The 25,021-nt window shown below is 47.3% G+C and overlaps 7 protein-coding genes and 1 pseudogene across 7 annotated transcripts; 3 read left to right on the plus strand and 5 right to left on the minus strand.

Moving 5' to 3' along the window:
• Window positions 1-216: 216 nt before the first annotated feature.
• Window positions 217-1,833, minus strand: YALI1_F19244g (uncharacterized protein; the record flags this gene model as incomplete). Its single annotated transcript, XM_505413.3, has 2 exons — window positions 217-1,591; window positions 1,772-1,833. The coding sequence occupies 2 exons, from the start codon at window positions 1,831-1,833 to the stop codon at window positions 217-219; spliced, it is 1,437 nt and encodes a 478-aa protein (XP_505413.3).
• A 209-nt stretch (window positions 1,834-2,042) lies between these two features.
• On the plus strand, window positions 2,043-3,036 carry YALI1_F19249g (uncharacterized protein; the record flags this gene model as incomplete). The annotated part of the gene is made up of 2 exons (XM_068283395.1): window positions 2,043-2,135; window positions 2,623-3,036. The coding sequence occupies 2 exons, from the start codon at window positions 2,043-2,045 to the stop codon at window positions 3,034-3,036; spliced, it is 507 nt and encodes a 168-aa protein (XP_068139496.1).
• An 880-nt stretch (window positions 3,037-3,916) lies between these two features.
• On the plus strand, window positions 3,917-6,619 carry YALI1_F19268g (uncharacterized protein; the record flags this gene model as incomplete). The annotated part of the gene is made up of 1 exon (XM_068283396.1): window positions 3,917-6,619. One exon carries the CDS (start codon window positions 3,917-3,919, stop codon window positions 6,617-6,619), a length of 2,703 nt encoding a protein of 900 aa, XP_068139497.1.
• Window positions 6,620-7,739: 1,120 nt separating this feature from the next.
• Window positions 7,740-11,621, minus strand: YALI1_F19345g (uncharacterized protein; the record flags this gene model as incomplete). The annotated part of the gene is made up of 1 exon (XM_505416.3): window positions 7,740-11,621. One exon carries the CDS (start codon window positions 11,619-11,621, stop codon window positions 7,740-7,742), a length of 3,882 nt encoding a protein of 1,293 aa, XP_505416.3.
• A 2,004-nt stretch (window positions 11,622-13,625) lies between these two features.
• Window positions 13,626-14,849, minus strand: YALI1_F19370g (uncharacterized protein; the record flags this gene model as incomplete). The annotated part of the gene is made up of 2 exons (XM_505417.3): window positions 13,626-14,202; window positions 14,323-14,849. The coding sequence occupies 2 exons, from the start codon at window positions 14,847-14,849 to the stop codon at window positions 13,626-13,628; spliced, it is 1,104 nt and encodes a 367-aa protein (XP_505417.3).
• Window positions 14,850-15,241: 392 nt separating this feature from the next.
• Window positions 15,242-17,026, plus strand: YALI1_F19381g (uncharacterized protein; the record flags this gene model as incomplete). The annotated part of the gene is made up of 1 exon (XM_505418.1): window positions 15,242-17,026. One exon carries the CDS (start codon window positions 15,242-15,244, stop codon window positions 17,024-17,026), a length of 1,785 nt encoding a protein of 594 aa, XP_505418.1.
• Window positions 17,027-18,974: 1,948 nt separating this feature from the next.
• YALI1_F19418g (Misc non-coding) lies at window positions 18,975-19,236 on the minus strand (annotated as a pseudogene).
• Window positions 19,237-21,813: 2,577 nt separating this feature from the next.
• On the minus strand, window positions 21,814-24,957 carry YALI1_F19478g (uncharacterized protein; the record flags this gene model as incomplete). Its single annotated transcript, XM_505419.3, has 1 exon — window positions 21,814-24,957. The coding sequence occupies one exon, from the start codon at window positions 24,955-24,957 to the stop codon at window positions 21,814-21,816; it is 3,144 nt and encodes a 1,047-aa protein (XP_505419.3).
• Window positions 24,958-25,021: the final 64 nt, after the last annotated feature.

Here is a 25,021-nt window from a genome sequence, read left to right on the forward strand (position 1 = left end):
TCAGGTCTCTTTGGTAAGTACAAGTACATACCCGGCAAGGGAGTATAGCTGAAGTAGACTGCAATAAACTTTGTATAATAGCTACGATACTCGATGTTTGTCCCTTCTAGTGTTCGCGGTTTTGTTTCTAATGTTTGTATTTGAATAAATTAACTAATATACAGGATTCCAAGAGATTGGTGACACTCAGCATTATATATGGGTTGCAACAAGGCCCTAAGAGAGCCAGCGCTGAGACTGGAAAAACTCATAGATTCGAGCGGTTTTGTTGACATCAATCTTGACCAGTTCACGGGCTGTACGCTTCTTGAGCACACCTCCGGTTCGCAGCAGCTCTCGGAACAGCGTTTCCTTGATGGCCAGATACGGCTTGGGCAAGATACGCAGCTGGGAACAAAGAACCTGCTCTTCTGGAGAAAGCAGCTCCACGTCTGGGGCATGCGAGATGTCGAGGGGATTGGCCACAGGTTTTCTGAAAAGCCGTAAGGTGTCTGCTCCCGAGTCAGGGTCCATCTTCACAGCTTCGGCGGCAGCCTGGTTTGCGGCAGCGGCCTGTTTGTTGGTTTTTTGAACAAGAGCATTGTTTGCAGCATTCATCGAGTTTGCAGTGTATCTGGATCCAGTCGAGTTGATGGAGTTAATGGGAGCCTGCAGCCTGGCCAATGCGTTTGCACGTACAGTTTTATCTCGTTCGTATTTGGACGCAGCTTCGAAGGTGGTGATACCGTTACGTCGATACTCCTGAAGTTCAGCCAGTCGTCGTCGACACTGGAGCTCAATAATCATTCCATCAACAAAATCGGTGAAATCCTGTAGTGTCATGATTCTTGCAAACGGCTTTAACTTGTTTACAAGCTCGCGCTCCTCCTTGGTCCGTTTCTTATCGACAGAGGCGTTCTTCCTGTACTGAAGCAGCCCATGGTTGATGATGGCTCGCTTTCGCTCGGTTCGTGATGTGAGACGAGAGTTGTAGATATCAAGAACAGTGATCTTGAGCTCCACATCAGCCTCGGTGTCGTCCTGATCAAAAACCATGTCCTTGACCGTCATCTCGGCCTCGTTTTCATGCTCGGTCTCGAACTCCAGACGTCCCGGCATAAACCCTTGCACCTCATGGCATGCAGGAACAGAAGCCGTGGGCTTTTGCTTGGGCACAGGGAGAGCGGTGGGCATATTTCGTCGCTTATCCAGACGCTCCTTTTTGTTTGCTGCGAACTCAGCTGCAGTGATCTCGAATTTCCGCTTCATGGGGGGCAACGGGTAGTCTGGCGAGTCCAGATAGACTTCCTTGTAATGCTCCCCAACCTCTTCCTTTGATCTACCACCGATATGGTCAGCGATGTCCTGCCAGTTTCCAAGACCCTGCATCTCGGCACCCTCGATTAATAGCAACTCCTCATCAGCACCCCAGTCCTCAGTGAAAATAGGATAAGCATGCTGCTCAATAATCATGTAGTTGTGGTAGGGCTTGTGGACACCTGATGAGGCACCCTGAGAGAAGCATTGTACACACAGATCGTAGTCCTGGCACTCCGCACATCGGATTCTTACCAGGTTGGTGCAATCACACGAACACACGTCGCAGTGAAATCTGGATTTAGTTAGCATGGGGTGATGAAAGTGTATCGAAATCGAGTCAACGGGGGACTCTAGCACATTCCTTCGCTTGACACAACCTTGGAGCAACTATACAGCAACAACTTGCTGACAAACTGCAAAAATATATAAACCATGCTGAGTGCATTTGGGACATGATGTATGATGTACTCACTTGACGCCTGGCTCTGATGCCTTGGGATTTGTCGGCGCGTTTTTGCGATGGATAACCGTCATTATTGCGATTTAGACGTAGTCGTTCTTTGGTTGATGGCTGGACTTCTTCGTGTCCAGTTGTTTGTCCTGTGCGCCACGTCGTTTCAAGCGGCGATGCTAATTTATTGGCGTAGTGACCAATTTCCAACCCACTTTCGAAGCTTAATGCCACATTCTGGAGGTGTGTGTTAATTTCTCACTGCTCACACCAGCTACTTGTACAAACTTGTATGTTGGTGGCGCACTGTATAATTTATTTACCGAAAGCGTCAAATCGCCTCTTCTCTTACATCGCGATTTGTACTTGCATTGTATCTCATAGGGTATGTCATGGTTCAGTGTAGGCCAGTGTATGGTGTTACCCGGTCGTATTGCTTGGAGTTTGATGTTCAACATGTTCCTGGGGCTTTTGAGATTAGGGCTTGCTTATGTGGGAGGCGTCTTGAAAACGAACGACCAGTCTCAATTTGGTTATTAGGGTTTGGGACTTACATGTGGGAGGGGCTCTGATGGCTGGTTGTTGGTTTAGGGTTGAATTCCGTTTTAAATTTTGACAGTCCGATTCTGGGCCCAAGCACGTGCACTGCCTAATCGGGACGTCCCAACGCTGGCCCGCGCACATTGACGAAAGCTGTAGAGATTTTACTTCTCAGTGTACTTTTCGCCAGTAACAAATAGCACAAAATGGTGAGTGTGAAAAGGTGGCAGTGTGACGGGCACAATCACGACTGACAAACGACAAGTGAATCTATCTGCGACGACAAGATGAGAAGGATTCCGTGGTGATTTCCAGGCCGTTACTAACCCCAGGGTCGAGTTCGAACTAAGACTGTCAAGCGGGCCTCCAAGGTCATGATTGAGCGATACTACCCCAAGCTCACCCTCGACTTCGAGACCAACAAGCGACTTGCTGATGAGATCGCTGTTATCCCCTCCAAGCGACTCCGAAACAAGATCGCTGGCTACACCACCCACCTCATGAAGCGAATCCAGAAGGGTCCCGTCCGAGGTATCTCCTTCAAGCTTCAGGAGGAGGAGCGAGAGCGAAAGGACCAGTACGTCCCCGAGATCTCTGCTCTTGACCTTTCTCACACCGACAACCAGCTCCAGGTTGACAACGATACTGCCGACCTCCTCAAGACCCTCGGATTCTCTTCCCTTCCCCTTAAGGTTGTCCACGTTTCCCAGCAGTCTGCTGAGCGACGATTCCGAAAGCGAAACTAAAATAGCAAAATGTATTATTGATTCACTAGTTGATTCACATGTTTATTCGAAATGTTTTTATGTTCGTAGCTGATGCATGTAACTACTTTTACGTAGTTCTACCGTACTCGTACCAGTAACGGAACGGGTAATTGTAGCTATGATATGTATTGTATGAGTAATGCACTAATTAGTACTGTACTGTATTGGTATTGTAAAACGCCAGATTCTCTATCGACATTACAGATGTTGTTCGTACTGTAGCTCGTGAGATGTGATACTGTAGCTCGTGAGATGTGATACTGTAGCTCGTGAGATGTGATCTCTCATGCGACGACACACTGCAAATGTGTATAACCATGTATGTTTGATACAACACATCGTATAGTACAGGTACAAGTACTATAGCTAAATGTACAGTACTGTATACGATACTTGTACATACGGCATAAGCTCGTACTGTGTCTCCTTGTACGATACTTGTATCGTGGTATGTACATACGGTACAAGTGCGAAACAGTTCGTATACAAGTGCCACTTGCACACGTTTGTTGTGCACGTGTATATAAAGCGTGTGGGCTATTAAAGCTGAAATAATACTTTAGGTGCTCACTTGGGTGTAATTGAGAGCTTTCTCGAACAATTTAGAGACTTTTGTATTCATTCCTTGCAGCTATAAGAGACTTTGCTTATATAATATAGTTAGTTTTGTGTCGTTTCGCATCATCTGATATCTCACACTTCCCAATTTGGGTCTGTGTGTGTTAGGGTTCAAGAAGTTAAAGCTCGATATGCATACCCTTGGTCCAGCAGCCATGGTCTGATATTCAAGTGCTCTCTTCACGCGTACAGAGATTTACGATATTACAGACACTGACAACTTGAGGTTTCACGAGAAGCTATGTCTGACCAGCACTCTGCCCCCTTTCGAAAAGTAGCAGGGTCAGACGTGCTTGAAAGCTCCAACCCTACGCCAGGCGGCCTGGACATCCCAGAATGTTTACCTGACCCAGGTTGGGAAAGATCAGAGGGTGGCGGTGGGGTACCAATTTTCCGGCCTACCATGGAGCAGTTTGAGGACTTCAATCGATTCATCATGGAGATTGACAAGTGGGGTATGAAAGCTGGCATTGTGAAAGTCGTTCCTCCCAAGGAATGGCATGAGTCTCTACCTGCTTTGGATGAAGTTGTCAAAGGCATTAAGATCAAAAACCCGATTGTTCAGCACATCTCTGGCCATGCTGGCCATTTCCGCCAACAAAACATCGAGAAGCAAAAGTCTTACAACATTGCACAGTGGAAGTACTTGAGTGAGCAGCCTGACTATCAGCCCCCAGCCAAGAGAGGAGAATCTCGCAAGGACTTCAAGAAACGCAAGAACATACCCCAAGACGATGCCATTTTTGAGGATTTCGACTATAGATTTGATGACTCTGAATTCACCACGGAGAGGATGGACTTCTTAGAAAAGATTTACTGGAAAACGATCGCCTACAAAGAGCCCATGTACGGTGCCGATATGCCTGGGTCACTATTTGACGACAAGACACGCTCATGGAATGTGGCCCATTTGGACAACTTGTTGAACCAGTTGGATATCAAGATCCCTGGTGTCAATGATGCGTACTTGTACTGTGGTCTGTGGAAGTCGACTTTTGCCTGGCACTTGGAGGATATCGACCTGTATTCCATCAACTACATCCACTTTGGTGCACCTAAACAGTGGTACTCTGTAAATCAGGAGGATGAAGCCAAGTTCTACCAGATTATGGCTGACACCTTCCCAGAAGATCACAAAGCCTGCAAGGAATTCTTACGCCACAAAACCTTCTTGGTTTCTCCTCAACTGCTGGAGCGCCACGGTCTCACTGTTAACCGCCTGCACCATTACCAGGGAGAATTTGTTATTACATTTCCTTATGGCTATCATGCCGGCTATAATCTTGGATACAATTGTGCAGAGTCAGTCAACTTTGCCACACCTCAGTGGGTTCCTATTGGTAAGCATGCTCATAAGTGTCTTTGTATTTCAGACTCTGTCGGTCTGGACGTTGAGCGGCTGGAAAGGCGCATGCTCGGTCTACCGTCGGATTCGGACCACTCTGAGGATGACGGTCATCAATCCGGAGTGTCTATCGGCACCCCAGATTCGGAAATCGAAGACCATCTTCTGCCAAAACCTCATTCTCCGTCGAAGCTGAAACCAAAGGCAAGGCCCAAGTCTGCAACTGGAAGAGGTAGAGGCCGACCCAAGAAGTTCCACAAGGTTGAAGATACGAAGGCGCCTCTTTTACCTGCTTTGCCAGTTGCTGCCATCGAGCCTGCTCCCAGGTCACTGAAAAGATCACGTGATACGGGATGCGTTCTATGTCCAAACGAGATTCCTGATTTCGAGACTTTACCCCTTGAGTCTTCTCAAGAAAAGATAGCCCATCGAGTATGTGCCAACTTCGTGCCCGAGACTCGTGTACAGAATGGTCTTGTGTATGGCTACGATAAGATCCCAAAGGGTCGCCTTGATCTCAGATGTGGATACTGCCGTTCCAAGCGTGGTGCCTGTGTTCAGTGCTCTTTCCCAAAGTGTGTTCGAGCTTATCATGTGACTTGTGCCGACATGGCAGGTGTACTCTGCGAGACTACTGTCGACCAAGAAACCCCGACAAATGTGTCTATCGACTATAAATGTCGTTTTCATCGGTCCAAGCGGGAGGCGAAATCCCAAGCCGAACTCGAAAGCTGCCCTGAAATTTACAATTACGCTTATTCGTTGCTTCCAGGGGAGATATGTCAGTTTCAAATCGGAGGCCTTTCGGACCAGAAACGACATAAGCATGTACCTCTTTCCCCATCTCGATATGCAGTTGCTGCAGGGTCTGGTACAAGCAATATTCTCAATGGTGTTATCAGTGCTGGCGTTGTCAAGGTCAACAACATTAGTGAAGAGTCTGTTGAGGTAGAGCTACTCCCTCATCGCACAGAGACCTTGGAGGTATTGTGGTGCTGGCTATTGCCCACGCCCACACCTTCTTTTGGAAGGGGTCAGTCGAATGGTGGCACCACTCAGGGGTGTTCCTCGCCTATAGCACCTCCATATTCTCCTATTTCACCTGCAACGGACAAATCGCTTCATCCGGCTAAATTTTCTGACGAACCAGACTTCCCTTCAGTACTGGACGGCTATAAGAATCCGTTAGACACGCGTGTTACTCAGCACATAGACCACCCATGGTATACTGAGTTTTATGACACACGTAACGACCCCATTCTGCAGAGGTGCATCCATGAAACTTACACCACCAATTCCCACCAACGTGATGTGTGCGCTGGTATTTACGGGATGTGGAATGGTGATATATGGTACTATATTCCAGAGGTGTCCAGTCATACTAATGACTGTTACAACACTGATATCAATGTCAGAGTTGCAGCCGATGTGGCTTCCTTCAAGAGAATGAGACGACAGGCGAACCGCATGAAGAGGAGAAATCAGCCATTACCAGCACACCTTCAATCGCCTCCGCGGCTAGCCCCAGCCCCACCGCAACAGCAATACTCCCCGCCATTTGGCTTGCCCGTATATTTCCCCACGACCAGTACTAACTAACGAACTTCCTGTAAACTATGAGATAATGATTATGAGTTATGACGCGAATATGTGACGATGTATGTACAGTACATACTGTAGTAACAACGCTTTAAACCACCAATACCCAGCTCCTCTTCTGGCTACAGTTAGTGCATTTTGAATGCCGTGGTTCAAAAGATGAAGATACCATTTGAAGGATTGTACAAGTGCACATGTACAACGGTATTTAGATTCATCTCTCTTCTTCGAAAGAACCAATCCTCACCAAAGGTTGCTAGTCGCTGGACATCCTTGTATTACTGTGACATCCTTCGAACTATTTATGTAACTTCATCGGTTAGGCATTTTAATGAGCTACTGTAGAGTGAGACACATGGATAAATCATGAAGTACACTGTACATTGTACTTCTACTTGAACATGTATCTTTTCGTACCGTAATACGAGTATGAATATATGCTTTCGCCGGTGTCGTGTAGATTATATCGTCCTGATGCGTCCCAGTGACCGCTATCAGTAATTGAAAAGGTGGATCCCCCACTCCCACAGCAACCTGACAGCGGCGTCGACAAGTCTGCTGATGAAAAAGCTTGAAAAAAATGAAAAAATGAATTGTATGTACTGTATGTCAAGGTATCCCAGAATTAGTTGAAATGTTGGTACTGTTAGAGGCGAATCCATCCGTAAATTTTCGAGATTTCAGCAGATTGTGTGAAAAAATATGTTCAAACAAGCATGAGGGCTTATCTAGATGTGCTGTATTTCTGCCACCACAAGTACAAGTAGAAGTACAGTACATTCTGTACCGGTAAATCTACAGCGAATACCAACGGAGTACAGTACTGTACTGCTTTACGTCTCACCCCCCAAGCTCCGTTTTTTCTTTACAATGACATAATGTCTTATTGTACGGCTACAGTACCGTAAATACTGTAATTAAAGAAACGATAAGGGTAGTGGTAATTCACCGGCGCCGAAGCTCTGTACACATACGGGTATAATATGGTCATGAGATAGAGATGCAGTGTACTTGAACATAATGTGCATTTCTACACTCAACATACTTAACACACATACATTCACTACTATACAAACCATGAAATTTCAACATACAAAAATTAGTGAGAGAAACAAACAGGTTACTTTCTCAGGGCCTCGTTGACAGCACCCTCGATTTCACCCTGCACGTGCTTCAAAGCCGACTCAGCCTCTGCAGCCCAGTCAGGGGCGTTCGCAGTAGAGGGACTATTAGCAAAATCCTCCTTGAACACGCCACCCTCGTTGTTGTTGGCCTTCTTCTTCTTGTTCTTCTTCTTCTGGTTCTTCTTCTTCTTTCGCTCGGCAGCAGAAAGAACAGGAGCAGCAGTGGTAGAAGGAGTAGAGGTAACAGGCTCATTCTGATCGTGCTCGAAATCGTGCTCATCTTCGACATCCTCCTCATCATCGTCATCTTCAATCTCAAGCTCCGGCTTATTCTCATCACCACCAGCAACAGTGGTGGGGACTGGAAGATCAATTCCAGCGGTGCTCACCTTATCCTTGGGGTCAGTGATCTCCTCACCGGTAAGGTTGAAAGCACCATCGGCAGCAGTGGTAGAGGCATCCCCATCGGTGATCTCCAGCTCAGGCTTCTCGCCACCAACGACCTCGGCAGGAACGGGAAGATCAAGGCCGGCAGTGTCCACCTTATCCTTGGGGTCAGCAATTTCCTTGCCAGAGAGGTTAAAGGCACCATCGGCAGCATTGGAAGCATCTCCATCGGTGATATCGAGCTCAGGCTTCTTCTCGGAAGTGCTGAAGACACCATTCTTAGTTTCAGAGGTTCCGGCAAGAGCGTCCTCAATGGCGGGTACAGGGTCAGCAGCCTTGTCGATGGAAGAATCAGCAGCAGTGTGGAAACCACCAGGGACATGAGCATCGGGGCTTGTAGAAGGAGCACCAGGAATGGAAGCACCAGCATCAACGTTGTCGACGGGATCAACGATTTCCTTATCCTTGAGGTTGAAGTCACCCTCGACAGACTTGGCGTCAATCTCGGGCTTGCCCTCAACGTTGTCAACGGGATCCACAATCTCCTTCTCCTTGAGGTTGAAGTCACCCTCGACAGGCTCTCCTTCACCAGAAACAATCGCATCAGTAACCTCCGGCTTAGTGACATCAGCGGCCTCGGGCACATCCTCGGGAGAGAATTTGGCCTCGCCTTCAGCAGTCTCGCCAGCGTCGACATTGTCCCCCTCGTCATCAGCAAACTTGTTGAACTCAGCAGCGGCAGCGGCACCAACTCCAGCACCGGGGATTGCAGAGGCAGCGGCAGAGGGCTCGGAAGAGGAAGCGGCAGGAGCGGCGGGAGCGGCGTCCTTCTTGGAATCGTAGAACTTGTCACCAGTAGAGGCGGCAGCCGCGGCAGCAGCAGGCTTGGCTGGAGTGGCCTTGGCAGTTGGCTTAGCAGCGGCCTTAGCAGCGGGCTTGGCTGCGGGAGCAGTCTTCTCCTTTGCAGCGGGCTCGTTCGATGTGAAGTTTCTGAAGAAAGCTCGGAAGCCTCCCTTCTTCTTCTCAGCCTTGGCAGGCTCGGCCTTAGGAGCTGCCTTAGCAGGAGTTGCCTTAGGAGCGGCAGCCTTTGCAACGGGGGCAGCCTTTGGAGCGGGCAGCGGGGGGCAGCGGCAGCGGCAGTGGGGCAGCAGCAGGGGGCAGCAGGGGCAGCGGCAGTGGGCAGCAGGGGCCAGAGCAGCTTGGCCAGCCAGGGTAGCGGCAGTAGCAGCGCAGGGGCAGGAGAAAGCCTTGGCGGCAGGAGCGGCAGCCTTAGCAGTAGGAGCGGCAGCCTTAGCGGCAGGAGCAACAGGCTCCTCGGCGGGTTCAGTTCGGTAGAACGCGGCAGCCTGGGCAGGAGTCAGAGGTCCCTTGGGTCTTCGCTTGGTCAGATCAACAGTAGAGTTGGTAATGATCATGGAAAGGAAGTTGTCATAAGGGTTCTCATCCTTCTCACCAGAGACGTGACGAGCTGCTCGTCGGGCGTTCTGTGCTGTCGAGAGCAGGGCAATGGCCTCAGTAGAGGTGCAATGATCGAACTGGCCACGAGAAGGAGAGTCCTCAAAAGCACTAGGGGTAGCAGCAGCAACGGGGGCAGCTCGCTCCTTCTTGACTCTCTTGGTCTTCTTGGGCTTGACAACATCAAGAGGCTCGCCAGCTCTGAATCGGGCCATTCGCTCAGAAACAAGCTTGGTGTGGTGAGCAACGGACTTGTTGGCAAGAGCTTCACCCTCGATACCCTCAAAGAGCGGAGCATCAGGGGTGTCGTCCTCAACCTCCTCGTACTCGTCTTCGGAGTCATACTCGGTGGCAGCACCACCACCATAAGACTTGGAGACAGCAGCGGCACCGGCACCAGCCCCGGCAACAGCTCCGGCACCAGCTCCAGCAGTGTAGCCAGCACCTCGAGCATTAGCAGCAGCAGAAGGAGCTGCTGCGTAGCTCTTGGGCTTCATGACAGTCTTGTTGGTCCAGTCCGACTTGGCGCCTCCTGCGCCGGCGGCTCGGATCTTAGCCTGTCGCTCGTTGTCTCGTCGTCTTTCCTTAGCGGCAGCACGAGCATCCTTCTCAGCCTGCTTCTTTCGTCGCTGCTCAGCCTTGGCTGCCTCGTATTTTCGCTTGGTTTCCTCGTCCTCACGTCGCTGTTGCTCGTCCTTGGCTCGCATGGCAGTAGCTTTTTCATCAATCTCCTTGAGAACGGGCTTGACATGTCTAGCAGCAATGGCGTCAATGTCTGCCTGGGTCATGTAAGCGCCACCTCCAAGATCGATCTTGCCATGGTTCTCAGTTCGCTTAGCATACTTCGACTCAGCGATTTGGAGGGCCTCTCGGTAGTACTCAGGGTTCATGTGAGGGACACGGGTGGTGTGCTCAGCCTCAACGGCGGCCAGGGACTGGCGAGCTCGCTCAGTAGCAATTGCGTGCAGGTTGATATGACCCTGGGTGTCCTTGAGGAAAGCCTTTCGTTCCTTGAGGGTTCGTCGCTCCTCCTCGGAGAAGTAGGAATCAGGCAGGTCGGCTGGGTCGTAGGGAAGGTGAGAGGCAGCAGCACCAGTGTTGGCAAAGTGGAGGCCAGCGTCAGAGTGGTTAGACATGTAAATGGAATTAAGTCGCTTCTCGGCAGCCTTTCGAGCGGATGCCTCAATTCCAGCAAGGTTGATGGAGCCCAGGTCGGCAGACTGGAACTTGTTAGAGGACTCGTTGGGTGACACAAAAGGACCAGGCTTGTTGGGGTTTCGAGAGGCAGGAATTGTCTTCAGGTGACTGAAATCCATGTCGGTGGATCTGGGCTGAGCCTGGGGGTCTCTGGATCTAGGCATGGCCTGGGCAGCCATGAGGGCAGAGTTGTGCTGCTGTTCCTGTTTGAGAGTGGCGGCAGCAGCAGAGGAAGACAGACCTGTGGAAGACCGTCGGTGCATAGCCTGGGCAGCGTACATACCGTTCTTTCGAGTGTCGGGGTGCTCCACGTAGAATGCCTCCACGTTTCCGGGCTTCGAAGCAACTGCAGCAGCACCAGCCACTGCAGACTTGGAGGGCTTCCACACCTCGGGGCCCTTGTTCTGCTTAGCAAGAACTGCGGCGGCACCAGCAGCGGCAGACTTGTTAGGGGTCCAAAGGTTAGGAGAGAGGTTAGCATCGACAGCAAGGTTGGCAGCAGAATTGGAGGAGGACTTCTCAACGCCAACGGTGGGGAAACCGGGTGCGTGGTAAACGCCGTATCGCAGCTTCTGGGCGTAAATGGCTGCCTCACTGGGCTGCTGGTTCTCGGTCAGGTAATGCTGTCGGGAGCTTGAAGAACGAGTAGAGGCAGTCGACTTGGAAGACCGCAAGGACGCACTTCTCTCGTTGTTGTCGGTGTGGGCGTTGGGCAAGTCAACACCATTGGTAGTGTTGTGCGTAGAGTACACAGAAGAGGCAACGGATGCCCTCTGTGCAGCGTACTCCACGGGATTTGTGTCGTATGACACGGACTTCTTCTTGCGCACTTCGGCCATGGTGTGGTGATAGTGTGCTAGGGGTGGTGAGAGCAACTCGACGAACGAGGCGGGTGTCAAGGTTATTGGGTTAGGGTTCTGTGAATTGACGGCAATTTGGGTTTTAGCAATGGTGCCCCGAGTGACCCACGGGACGTGTTTAGGGAACTGTACGTAAGGAGGGTAAGTTTTACCTAACTTCAAAGGGAACTTTTAGCCGTGGTTGTATATTTTGTATTCACCGATTCTCTTTATCAGTGAGTGTACTTGCCTGACGTGCCCGTAGACATGTCCTGTTTCTGCCCCCATATGTGCCCATCTCACCATTATTCATGCATGCAGGAAGAGGGCGGCTGGCTAAGCAACAAAGACACCGTGTTTATCCAATACAGTGTCCCCGACCATCTGTACGGTGTGATGTCTTCATGCACTAAACGTTGATTTCGATGTTGTGTAGATTGTGAAGCATTCACATGGTTTATGGCGTCGTTATAGTACCTACTATTGTTAGCATATTGTCTGCTCACTTGTGTGGACTTGTAACACGATCCTGGTTGCAAAACAAGTTGCTATCGTACGGCTTCGGCAAAGGTTCTATTGTTGACGCTGTCTAGAACCTAAATTATAATACATTGGGAACCTTTTCAGCCCTTTTGGGAAAACAAACATTGCCAAACTTTGCTGAGAGGAGAGCGGCTGAGCCCCTGTGAGGTACATATTTGTTTCCGCGTAATCGATACGGTAGCCCCTTCTTCTCCAAGCCTAGGTATTTCCTTGCCTTATCTCAACTGTCTTTTAGTGTGCCCTAGTTTTTGTCCCCACAAATCTGTGCATAGAGTCGTGCATCAAATCCCTCACCCCTGACGTAAGTGTGCAGATAACTTATACTGTGTAAGTACTTGTAGTGTGACTTGGACGCGTTATTAAATGGCCTTAGTTGTGGGTGGGATGTTTATTATTCGTATACGCGAACGAAACTGGTTAGATTCGTGGTTCATGTATACTAGGGTCAACGAAATTCTCCGCATACATCATCCATAGTTTGATGATTTATTTATATATCATTTCCTACGATAGTTGTGCTCATTCTGTATGTATGGGAGCGAGAAACCAATCAAAAAGGTGATGTAGAACTCAGTACTTGTAGTTGTGGCGTGCGAACCAAGTGCCAAGTCCGGCATCGGCTAGTTTATGGCTACGTTACCCTGCTTACTGAGTTTGTGTTACCCTCCCGTGATCTAAAGTTTTATTGTGTAAGCTCTATCATGAGGTTACCCGGACCTGGCTATAAATAATCTTGCAATTACGATCCAAGTTTTCTTCTCTAACATCAGTAGTGGTTATACTATCTCAAGATAATATAATTACATTTCAGGAGCTTACGGTAACAGATCTCTCACTTGCTTACGCAGGTGGTGGTCTGGCCGGTCAGTTGAGGGGTACCTTGAGTCTTCCAAAAAGCCTCGGTGGGTATTCTTCCGTTCCCTGCTTCAATGAGTGAATACTAGATCGTTCGGGGTACTGCAAGTACATTCTGGATAATCATATCCAGAGTGCGAATTTCCCGACGTTACATCTTATATTTTTTTCCTTACATAGAAATGCGACCTGTATACACATTCTGACCACTTGTGCGCAATCTCGTGGTCATACAGGTAAGGCTTATAGTGAGTGGCTAATTACTTGTAAAAGTACTTGTACGTGGGCTTGCTCTTGTCTCGGCCATACATCATTATTGTGGCGGTGTGTGTTGGTTTCTGCCTTCCCTCGTCATTACGTTAGGACCTGAAGTGAGCCATGAGAGCCGTACAAGTACTTGTAGTTTTCCAATGACACCGTCAGTATTATGTAGAGTAAATCGACACAATATACTCGTTGTACGTTTTTTTGGTATACATTAAACTCTATATTCAGACTACTGTACATTTACTTGTACCAGATGGGTACCACAGTAGGATAAGACTTGCCTATTGATACCCTGTACAACTACGGGGAAACCACACAAATGGATCAAAACATAGTATATTAAAATTTCACGAAGTCGTCGCCGGCTACAAAGGCACCATCATCCTGATATTTGCCAAGCTGCAATATTTCATCGACACTATCGTCACTATCGCTGACATGCCTCTCTCCAGACTCGTCTTCGTCATCGAGCATAAGAGCAAGCCTATCCAAGTCCACATCTTGGGTATCATCCAGTTGATCGGCTGTAGCAGGGACAGCCGAGCCTTCGACGACAGCACCATACACGGCGCCCTCTGGCTTAATGTCGTGGCGGTCTGGGCAATCTTTGCCGCGGTCGCACCATCCACTATCATTGAAGGAGAAGCAGTATGGTGCGTCATCATTGTGCTTGACATGAGAATATCTACAGTTCTGGTTAGTGCACAGACCATGAGCAAAGTGCCTACAATTCGGAGAATTATGAGCGCTAGGTTCATGGCTGAGGGGGCAATTCGATGTCGAACACTGGCCTCGCAAATAATACTTGCACGCGGCGACTCGGCCTGGAGTGTGCTGTCGCTTGCACCTAGGTCGCGTGCAAACGCCGCTTTTGGTAAAGAATTTACATGGCTCGAGGGTTTTCAATTTTCGTTTCCTGTGTTAGTGGGTCTGACAAGCAATCGGTTGTGTTTGAGCGTACAAGTATGCTTGCTTCTGTCTTTCCGAGAGACGATGTAGGTTTCCTTTACTTCGCACATAAACATGGCCATCATACTCTACCGATCGAGGAAGCGCCTGCGGAGGCACACTAGGAGGTCGCAACAAAACATGACCACGGGCTGTGAAAGGGATACCTCTGAGGGATATCGTTTTAGAGGATGAAGCAGAGGCAGAGTTGAGAGCAGCGGCAGCAACAGAAGGGTCTATGGTATTCCCGGAAGAAGAGTGTCCATCAAGTCTGCCTCCAACTTCCTTGGGCACTTCACTGGCGGCCTTGGCGGCAGCCTCAGCAGCAACAGCGGGAGGGACATAGGTCTGATTCTGAAACTTCGTCACACCACCAGAATATCCGCCCCGCCCCCTGTAGCTTCCTCCATAAGTTCCTCTGTAAGCTCCTCTGTAGGCTCCTCTGTAGCCACCTCGACCTCTGTAACCGCCCCTGTGGGTTCCATATCCACTTCTTCCTCTATAGTAACCACCTTGGGTATCCTGGGACCCTCCGCTGTACCTAGTCTCTTTGTTGGCACTCAGGGCATCTCTGAGGGACGCGATTTCCTCTATCAGCTTTTGTTGTGATGACATGTTGCGTTATGGTGGTGTAGTGATGAAGGACAGAGTATAGAGAAACCACCGTCACTCTTTTACGACATGAAACCTTAATCACATTTAGTACATACAGTACTTGTAGGTAAGTACATTTTTACCCCTACGCTTTGTTTACGGGGATATGGTAGAGCTTAGGCATGACAGATTACTTAAGCAAGGGATCAAACCGAAGCCGATCTACCAGAAGAGCACTCCTTCTGTGCAGCAAAAGGAGAAAAAATGTGTGAGGAAGTACTAAATGTATAATACGGACATGCGGCGCGCAACTCACAATCACGTGATACACCAATACTGTAGTATAACCTAAATTTTCACGACATGAGTATTCTGAAAGGCGTCAGCAGTAAAGGTACTGAACTAACGACACAATGAAATTTGTTGCTCTCGTGTCCGGTGGAAAGGACTCGTGCTTTAGCATTCTACAATGCATAGCAAACAACCACGAGCTGGTTGCTTTGGCCAACTTACATCCACCTCAGCAAGAGACTCATGAGATGGACTCCTACATGTACCAGACAGTTGGTCACAACGTGGTAGCACAATACTCCGATTTATTGGGCGTTCCACTCTACAGGAAAGCCATTAAAGGTAGTGCTGTTACACAGAAGCTGGACTATGCACCCGTCAACAATGACGAAACAGAAGACCTATACGAACTCTTGACAACCGTCTTGGAAGACCATCCCATGGTGAAGGCAGTGTCTGTAGGTGCCATTCTGTCTTCTTACCAAAGAACAAGAGTTGAGAATGTCTGCCAGAGACTCGGCCTAATATCCCTATCTTACTTATGGCAGCGAGACCAGGTGGAACTCCTTGATGAAATTGTCAAGAGTAAACTGGATGCCAGGATAATCAAGGTGGCGGGGATGGGCTTGAAACCCCAGACCCACATTGGTAAAAGTTTGGCTGACATTCAACAAGAGCTTTTGCTTCTTCACGAGAGGTTTGGATTGCATCCATGCGGAGAAGGCGGCGAGTATGAAACGCTTGTGCTAGGCGGACCTTCATCTCTATTCAAAAAGAAGTTGACGATCGAGAAACTGCATATCGAAGAGGACAAAGCCGATGTCGCTTATGCAAAAATGCAGGTGATGGTTGAAGACCAGGAAAAACTCGAGGGAGAGATTGTTATTCCTGAGCTGCTTGATGAAGAGTTTGAAAACCTCAAAAAAATGTTGGATGGGGGAAAAAACTTCGAACCCATAAACGCAGAGCAGACGGAAACATACGAGGTCTCATTAACCGCTTCTTCAAATTCAGAAATTATCATTCTAGCAGGCATTTCTGGAGAGATCGGTGAGATCATGGAGAAGGTATGCGACCACCTGCGCACAATGGGGCTATCACTGGAGAACATCACCTCAAGTTCTCTTATTCTCAACGATATGAGCGACTTTGCTGAGGTAAACGAAATATACTCTTCTTACTTTACGGCTCCACTTCCGCCCGCGCGTGTTTGCATCTCTGCTAGATTGCGTGAAGGAATAAGGTGCCAGCTATCGGTATCTGCAACACGTGACTTGGGCTCCAAAACCGGTCTTCATGTCCAATCTCGTTCATACTGGGCGCCGGCTAACATTGGACCCTATTCCCAGACGATTTCCTCTGGCGAGGTCACATACCTGTCTGGACAAATCCCTCTAATCCCTGCCTCCATGAGCTTGGTTGAAGAGCCAGGCCTGGCAGCTGTACTATCTCTGCAACACCTGACCCGCGTGGCTCGAGAGGTCAAAAGTGATTTTGCGGCGGTGGTGGGCTTCACCAGCTCCCCTGCCCTTATTCCGATTGCAGAAGAAACTTTCACATCTTACTCACCTGGAACCCCTTTAATCCTTGCAAGTGTAAAAGCTCTTCCTCGAAACGCCCTTATTGAATGGGCGGCCTTGGCATACAAGAACTCTTATTACTTGGGCCAACGTGAAAACATCAAGTTAGTGTCTGTCTCCGGTTGCACATCCATCTCGTCCGTGCTGCAGTCGATTTCACCTGACGATGTCATCAGTGTGACATTATATGCAACCAACACCAGTCTAACAAACGACATCAATACCGCGCTGGAGGTGATTCAATGCAACACTGTCAGTTGCCTTGGTAGCACATGCGATGCAGCTGTTGTCCGCTACCGTCAGGATGTAGATATAGACTCGGAATAAATTCCATTGCGTTCAAAAGCTGGGCGAGCGAATTGCGAAGGCGACGATCCATGATGGCTGTACTTACTGATAAACTGAAGTCGTAATTATGTACCAGCTGGGTCAGGATAAAAAAAAAAAAAAAAAAAAAAAAAAGAAATGACAGAACAAAAACAGAACTCAGAGAGACAAAATTAAAAATAAACCGATCTGTTATTTTAAACTAGGGGATTTCATGATACATATAACGATAATACGAAAGTGAACCCTTCATCAATAATATAAAGACCGGAACAATCGTAAATAACAGAGGCGTGGAAAAATCAAATTGGTAATATAATTGACACATAAAAGGTGAATTTGAGGATAACCACGATAAAAGCAAAAGTAAATACTCCAGCAATATGATTATTGACCGGAACAATTTAATAATATAGTTAAATTATGAATATATGTATATATATCTCGGGATAATTTCATCTCCATTTGATCTTCTAGAAGTTCGCAATTAATTTATATTTTATAATCGATAATGTCAAAAAGTGTATTATGCTAATATTGAAATTTGGATAAGATATAATACATAAATGTTTCATAACAGCTTCAACTTATAGTTTTTGTTTCCAAATTAGGAAAATAGTTCATACGAAGACCTTAATAAGTAAATTAATGATATAAAATAACAACAGGGTATTAACATTATTTATATTGTAAAAAGAAACCCAGAAAAACGTTTCAAACGAAATTAAAAAATCCAACATAATAAAATTAAAAATTCTGTTTTCAATTCAAGAAATAATTAAAAGTTGTTGTCCAATTGATAAATAAAATATCTAATATATGTACTATTATCTACGCATTTTATATATTAATTTGGTAACTATTATAAAATCTTACCTGTAATATGTTGATTGTCCTCAGTGGACTTCTGTGATTTTTTTATTATTATGGTCGCCGAGTGGGAAGATAGCTGTTGACCCAAACATAAAATCTTTTATTTCTTATTTTATGCATTCTTAATTTAGTAGGGTAATAAGTAGTGACACCACTTCAGAAAAATTACCAATTTAGGAAAATTTTTCTGTAAGTGAATTGATGGTTTTTTAATTTATATGTATATATGTTATATATATATATATTATGTGTATACAATAAATGTGAGAGTAAAAAGTAAGAATTGAGGGTACACTTAGACTGATTAGTAGTATGTAACTGTTTTCAGTAATATGTAGATCGTCTACACGCGCGTAATTTTGTAATCGCTAGGTATGAGGAATGCCGTTGCCTTATGTAGTTAGTTGACGAAGGTAGTTGCCTGATAATAATGTTGCTGTATTACGACTTGGCCCAGTAGATAGGATAAGTGAAGGTAATAATATAACTAGAGGTAAAAGTGTTCCATGGACAAATTGTAAGAAGGGGGTGTTCCAAGTAGTAACTTGGAACACTAATGAATGCAAGTAGTCGACAGTGCAGATGATCGGATTCTGCACGTTCAGGTGCTCCGTTATTGTTGTCTCAAATATCTGCGCAAGTTGATTGTCTGCGTCTCAACTATAATATGTTTTTTTTTCCCATTATAATGATCATACCTACTAAGTCCAATCATTGGCGTTAAATAAATCAACTTCTTTTAAAGATGACTTTTTTTAGTTTTGTTTTTATTCCAATGATCCGTTTCAACTTTTGTCTTTCTTTGAATTGGTTTTTTTTAGATAATTTAAATGACACTCTGACTACCGCTACTGTTGCCCTTTTTTTTTTCCCCCCCCTGTTGTGCCCATAATCAATCAATGTTCGTGCTAATATAAACTTGAGACTTGAGGTCACATAATAGCGACTTCCAACACTGAACACATTCCAGGACTGAAAAGGTGATCCCTATCAAACTGATACAAGCGGAACTCAACATACCTGTTACTCAATAAGGCACTTTTTTATTTTTATAACATAATACATGGGCCCTTTGTATTGAAGATCATAAGTATTATTGATTAGATATAGTTAATGTAACGACTTACAACCCACTTCTAGGGATACCACGTTCCAATAGTAGCACACACCAGAAGGTGTGTGCTACTTCATTCACCAGAAAGGGATTCTAGATCAGTGGATAAAATCTACAGGATGGACATCTCGTCTACAACAAGGCTGGTTCCTCTCATCATTATGTGATGAATTAGTCAGGTATGTACAGTACATACTACCCTACCGGGTAATTACTTTGAACACTGACCCTAAGGATCAAGTAAGAATCCAACCAACAACCGTTGCCTCCATCTATCTATTGATGGCGAATTGGAGAATTGTGTTACCTAGTCCAGGCTACTGTAATAGTTGACATGTCATGCTGTGAACTTCCTCGCCACATGTTGGAGATCAAGAAAACAGAAGTTGATTGCTCTCTCAAGTGTTGAAGCCGAGTACATGGCACTATCCGGGGGTATCAAGCGAGGTTACTGGGTCATTTGTAGCTTCAATGGCGGAGAGTATGTAACGTGTACAGCCTCATCCCTGGGCATTGGTCGTTTTTAGAAGTAGTGTATATAGGTGAGTTGAAAACCAGTACGTCTACTATTACTGGTATTACCATGTGACTGTACTGTAGTGCAACACAAGTGAAATCGGTAATAAATAATCTATAGTATCAGTCAAGATGTTTAGCACTGTTCAGCTGGATTCGGTTCTTGCCCGGAACTGAGTAGGCGCGTTCAAATCGGAGGCTTCAGAGTCAGATCGTGTTGATTTGGGATCAATCACAGCAGTAAAAGCCCCTTCGGAAGCAACGTCATTGGACTGGTGGACGTGATCACGCTTAGGGACGTAAGGCTTTCCAACAGGGGAGGTGAGAGGCAAGAATGTAATGGGCATAGCGACGTGGCGTGTGTTTGTGTGTTTGGGTGCTTGCGGTTGTGTACTCGCGATTGTGTGGTGTGACAAGAAAATTTGACTCTTCCCAGTAGTGAAGATGTCAGTGTTGTTTTTTTAGAGCAAGTGAGGGAGATCATCTTGGTTTTATATACCACCCGGATGTTCGGATATCCGGGTGCATGCATGTGCGGAAGGTTTGGAAGGGGGACTAACAAAGTGAGGGCTTTCTTATTATATGGAGAACGGCTATTTGCAGCAGAATGAAAGTAATTCTTACCAGAGAAAGCCCCTTGGATACCGGTTGACACTCCCTCAAAGTCTGACCAATAGATAGACCTTTATCTGTCCATGTTGCTTCTTCGATTGGTCTTAGTATGAGCACGATGCCATCAACATGCACCTTGGTTTCTGGGGTGCATGTGCGATGTGACGTGATATTCCAGAATGTGGGAGTGGAAGTAAGACACCAGTGTGATGAGTTCGACCGGCAAAAAGGTCCAGTGATGTACTGTCTGGGGATAACATCCTCGGTTTTTCACATGACAGCCACTAATTTAGAATAACCAAAAGTTATCGCAGTCTGTCGTGGTCTCAACTTGATGCTTCTCAAACAAGATTATATTATCAGAAGCTTGTTTTGAATAATCTGCTCCGCTTGTCTTGTACACAACGGCTATGTACGTATAGCTTCCTGCAGGGTATTGAGCATTGTACAATCAGTTTTTTTCCCGGCTACTGGCATTATACAGTAATGGTGATGGTTCGGACTACCACTTAGACCAGAAGTAATCGTATCACACTGTCTCTTTTATCTGAAATAAGCACAACGTGATCGCACCATCATTCAAAGCTTGCTTTTGCTATCTTCACCATGTGATTACCAAGTTCAAAGTTTTGATATTCGTATCGTACATATACAAGAATTTGTAGACAGGTTATCAGCAAAGCAACAAATATTACCAAGCCGATAAAAACTAAGAAGCTAGAAATAGCAAAGAAGCAGCAAATTTTTGAGTAGATTTTTTTTGAGTTATAAGATGTATTTGATTCTTACAAGTAGGACTTATCCATACGATTGACCGTGAACTCCATCGTCCCAAGTACAACCGCTCCGTGTTATTATTAAGCCTCGACTGTTAGTGTCCAATGCAGATGAGATAAAAGTGGGGTTGTCATTGTCTTTCACAAGCTTTCCCCATCGTCTTGTTTTTCTCCACACAGACTCCTGTTAGATCCATTTTCAGGAGCCGACCCATTCCGAAACTTTCCGGTCTTTTTCGTGGCATAAGAATCAACACGGCACTGCTGAGAGCAAGCACACCGATAACCGATGTAGAGTGCTTGTATGAGTAGGGCAGGCGCAAAAGAGTAGCTTGCTATCGTCCTGTATGTGTTTGAAAAGCCTGTCCTCCACTATGTGATGTAAATATTTAACCACTATCCGGCCTCAGCTGTGTTCGGCAATAGTATAATGTTATCGTAGACGATCGCACATCCAGAATAACAGATGAGCCACCTGACGACAAAAGAAACCACGCTGTTTGTCACAGCACCCGCAGTGGCACGCCCGATAGCATGCGACCAAAGTCTGAAGCCGCATATCCGGAATGAACGGCTGAAGAATTATCCCCACATAGATCAAATGGAGCAAAAGGTACGTATCTGGTAGCACCGTCGCGAGTGTGTAGGATATGGGTACTGTACATGTACTGTAGCTATGTATCACATTCCATGACATACGGTTCTCTGAAACTCGCACAAGTATGTACTTTACTATACATAGTGTTGTTCCCATATTCGTGACGTAGGTACAGCATGTGCGAGTTCAACTACAAGTGAAGTACAATACCGTATGTAACCGGTACCTCTTATGTACGATATCTGATACAATTCCGGGACAATTAGCTACATGTATATCATCATACAATATCTATTAACTATGCAAACCAACTTTTGACAACATACTGAATCTGTTCAGACTCAATCTGCTGAACCATTTGCTGAACCTGGTCCTCTCCCAGAGATTGCAGCCAAGTCTTAGTAGCGTCGACCAAGACTCGTGCAGTCTCGCCCTGTACCACAGAGTTGAAAACTGTCTGGGCAACAGAATCAAGCACATGCACAGCATTGTCATTGATTGCCTTGTGGTTCGCCCGCATTAATTCCACGAGGAACCGGTATGCAAAGGGGGCAACTTCTTCGTCACAAAGAATGGGTAGTGTCTTGACCCAAGCGTCCAAAGCCGCATTGGACTGTCCACCGAGCTCAGATCCATGATGCTTGAGAATCTTGGCAATGGCGCAGCAGGCATGCTCCGTAGGGTAGATGTTCTCATCCACGCGGGCGTCAGGACTGTTTGCAATAGCAAACAGAGGCTCCAACATCTGCAAGGAGTCCCTGGTGGACTTCGCAGCACAGCCGACGCAGTACAACGCAGCCTGTCGAACATTCGAGTCGCCCGACTGAATGAAGGGTGCGATAGTCTGCAGAACAGAAGGGCCTGATTCGGGACAGAACTCGGCTACATCTGACAGCACACAAATAGAGAACTGAATTTGGTCAGCGTCACCAGTAAGAAACTGCTGGACAAGAGGTTCCAGCTCGGCCTCGTAGTAAGGCTTGAACTGGTCCTTCATCAGTCTGAAAACCTCATGCAGACACTTGTTGATTTCAGCAATGAGATACTCGTCGTGCTCCTCCTCCTCTCCGTCATCGTCCTCTTCGGTGTAGTCATTGTCATCGGCATTGCGCTCGTTGACACGCTCGATATAATCAGCTAGATTCTTGCAGATGATTTTGCAGAGGGAGGTCATCTGACCAGGTGTCATAGAGTTGGGTCCTAGAATGGACACGGCTTGGTAGATTGCAGTGTAGAAGTTGCCGAGAACATCAACCATGGGCTCCACCTGCATGGCCTCGATGAGCTTAGAGAAGAGAGGGCTGAAGAGCTCCGCGAGCATGTTCTGGTGGTTAGTGGTTACAGGTGCGACCTGCTTTGCCACCTCCAGGCATGGGCCGATGGCAGAAGCAGAGGCGTAACGCACACCGTCATGAACGAAAAAGACAATGCCAGGAGCCAGAATCTCGTTCAGGATCTGGTGTACATAAGGAGCAAACGAGTCCTTGAGAGTTTGGGCGTATCCAGCCATGAGCTCAATGGCCTGTGCCTTGTCGTCTAGGGGAGCAGTGTGAATACTGAGATGCTTTCCCTTGAGAGTAATAACATCCCAACCTTCTTGCTGAGCCACAGCATCGACCTCTCCTTCGTCCTCGATGAGATTGATATCAGGTTTAGCGGAAGCAGCTCTCAGGAGAGGAGGCATTACGACATCCAAAAAGGGCATGAAGTCACGACCAAGCAATTTGCAGATACGGCTCCATGCTAGAACCAAGTGGGACTGGCAAGGGTCGTCTTCGTTGTTAGTCTCATCGAGCTCGCCCTGGATGTCCACGTAGCATTTCAGGAGATCCATAGAGGAGGGGATGAACTGGGTCTTTCCAACTGCCACAGCAATGAGGGAAGAACACTCGATAGACTTAGCCTTTACATTTCGTGTTTCGTCAGTAGCAGGCGTTCGCAGAACAGTGAGGAGCAGCGGCATGAGCTCATCGTAGTATTTTGAGAACTTCTCAGACGAAGACTCAGCGATAGTCGAAATAGTGGTCAGCACCTGGTCCTGGAGGTACCGTTGGGGCCTGTTGAGCAATGTGACGAGAGAGCTCAGCAGATCATCGAGGTAAGGCTCCAACACCTCTTTTGTGGCATTCTCGGCGAAGTTAACCATTGCTGCAGCGGCGTGAGTCTGGACTCGAGGAGGTAACTTGCCCCGAAGAATGCTGATCAACCCAGGAACTACTCGCGCATGGTACTCGTTCTGGATGGTGGGTGCAAAGTCTGTAGAAATCTGGCCCAGTGTGTTACAGACAGCCCACTGAACTCGGGGATGGGGATCGTTCAGTAGGCCCAACACCATGTCCAAGACCTGCGAAAGCTCCTTGATCATGACATCAACACAACCCTCTGCAACAGAGGATAGAGCCATCAGGGCTGCGTGCTTCTCCTTCCAGGTACCGGAAGTCATTGGAGGAACGTACTCAAACAGGGGAGGGAGAATGACATTTCCGTGGAGCTTAAGAGCGAGTCGATCAAGAGATTGTCGTGCTCGCACATCTGCTTCCTCCTCCTCAGCATCACCGTTGATGTCGGTAGCGTTGTTCCATTCTGCCGCATCATCGTCGTCCTCACCAATTTCGGTCATGAGCTTGAGACAGCATGTAACGAGCTGAGGAGTGTAGTTGCTCTGGTTCTTGCACATCTGGGGAGCCTTATCAACAAAAGTTGTCAACAGCTCCAAAGCTGACAGTCGGGCACTGAGATCCATCTCGGCGTTCTCGATGATGGAAACACAGAAAGAAATAAGATCGGGAAACACGGGCAGGAACATCTTAGGGGCAAGGCCCGCCAGTTCCATCAAGTGCTCAAGAGTTTGTGTAAGTTCCAACCCCTGATCAGGTACAGCCAGAGGAGGCAACACATTGAGTAACGAGTGTAGAAGGGGGTTGAGCTGCTCCCATTTTTGCTGGGGCAAGAGGTCGAAGAATTTTGTGAAAGCTCCAACAGCGGTGACCTGGACAGACTGGTCGCTGTCAGCGAATCCTCGCTGGAAAACCGTGATGATACCATTGATGTCCTGGTTCTCGTTCAGAACAGTCGGCACGGTCGCGATCAGACGGAAGCAAGATTCTCTAATACCTCCAGAGGGAGCCTGAGTTCCCTCAAACAGAGTCTGGACCAGCTGAGGCCACGAGCCCTGGGTATTTTCGTCCTCCACGAGCTCCGCCATCGCGTCACACAGCTTGTGTCGAGTGGAGTTGTCGGTCTCTTGCGTAAAGCCTCCCAATAGAATGTTTCTGCACATGCTTCGCACCTCGGGTTGGACAGTGTCGACAGTTCGGGTGACCACGTTCTTGACGTCCTCAGGCGATTTAAGAGCCATTCGACGGAACAGAATAGCGGCAAAAGAACGTACAGTCTTGTCGGAATCAGTAGCAGCCAGCTGGGCCAGACCGACCAGCAGCATGCCTACCTGCTGAGGTCGACACCACTCATCACGTAGAGTTTTTTCTGCGGGTACTCGCACCTCA

This window comes from Yarrowia lipolytica, chromosome 1F (assembly GCF_001761485.1).
Source record: "Yarrowia lipolytica chromosome 1F, complete sequence".
NCBI classification, from domain to species: domain Eukaryota; kingdom Fungi; phylum Ascomycota; class Dipodascomycetes; order Dipodascales; genus Yarrowia; species Yarrowia lipolytica.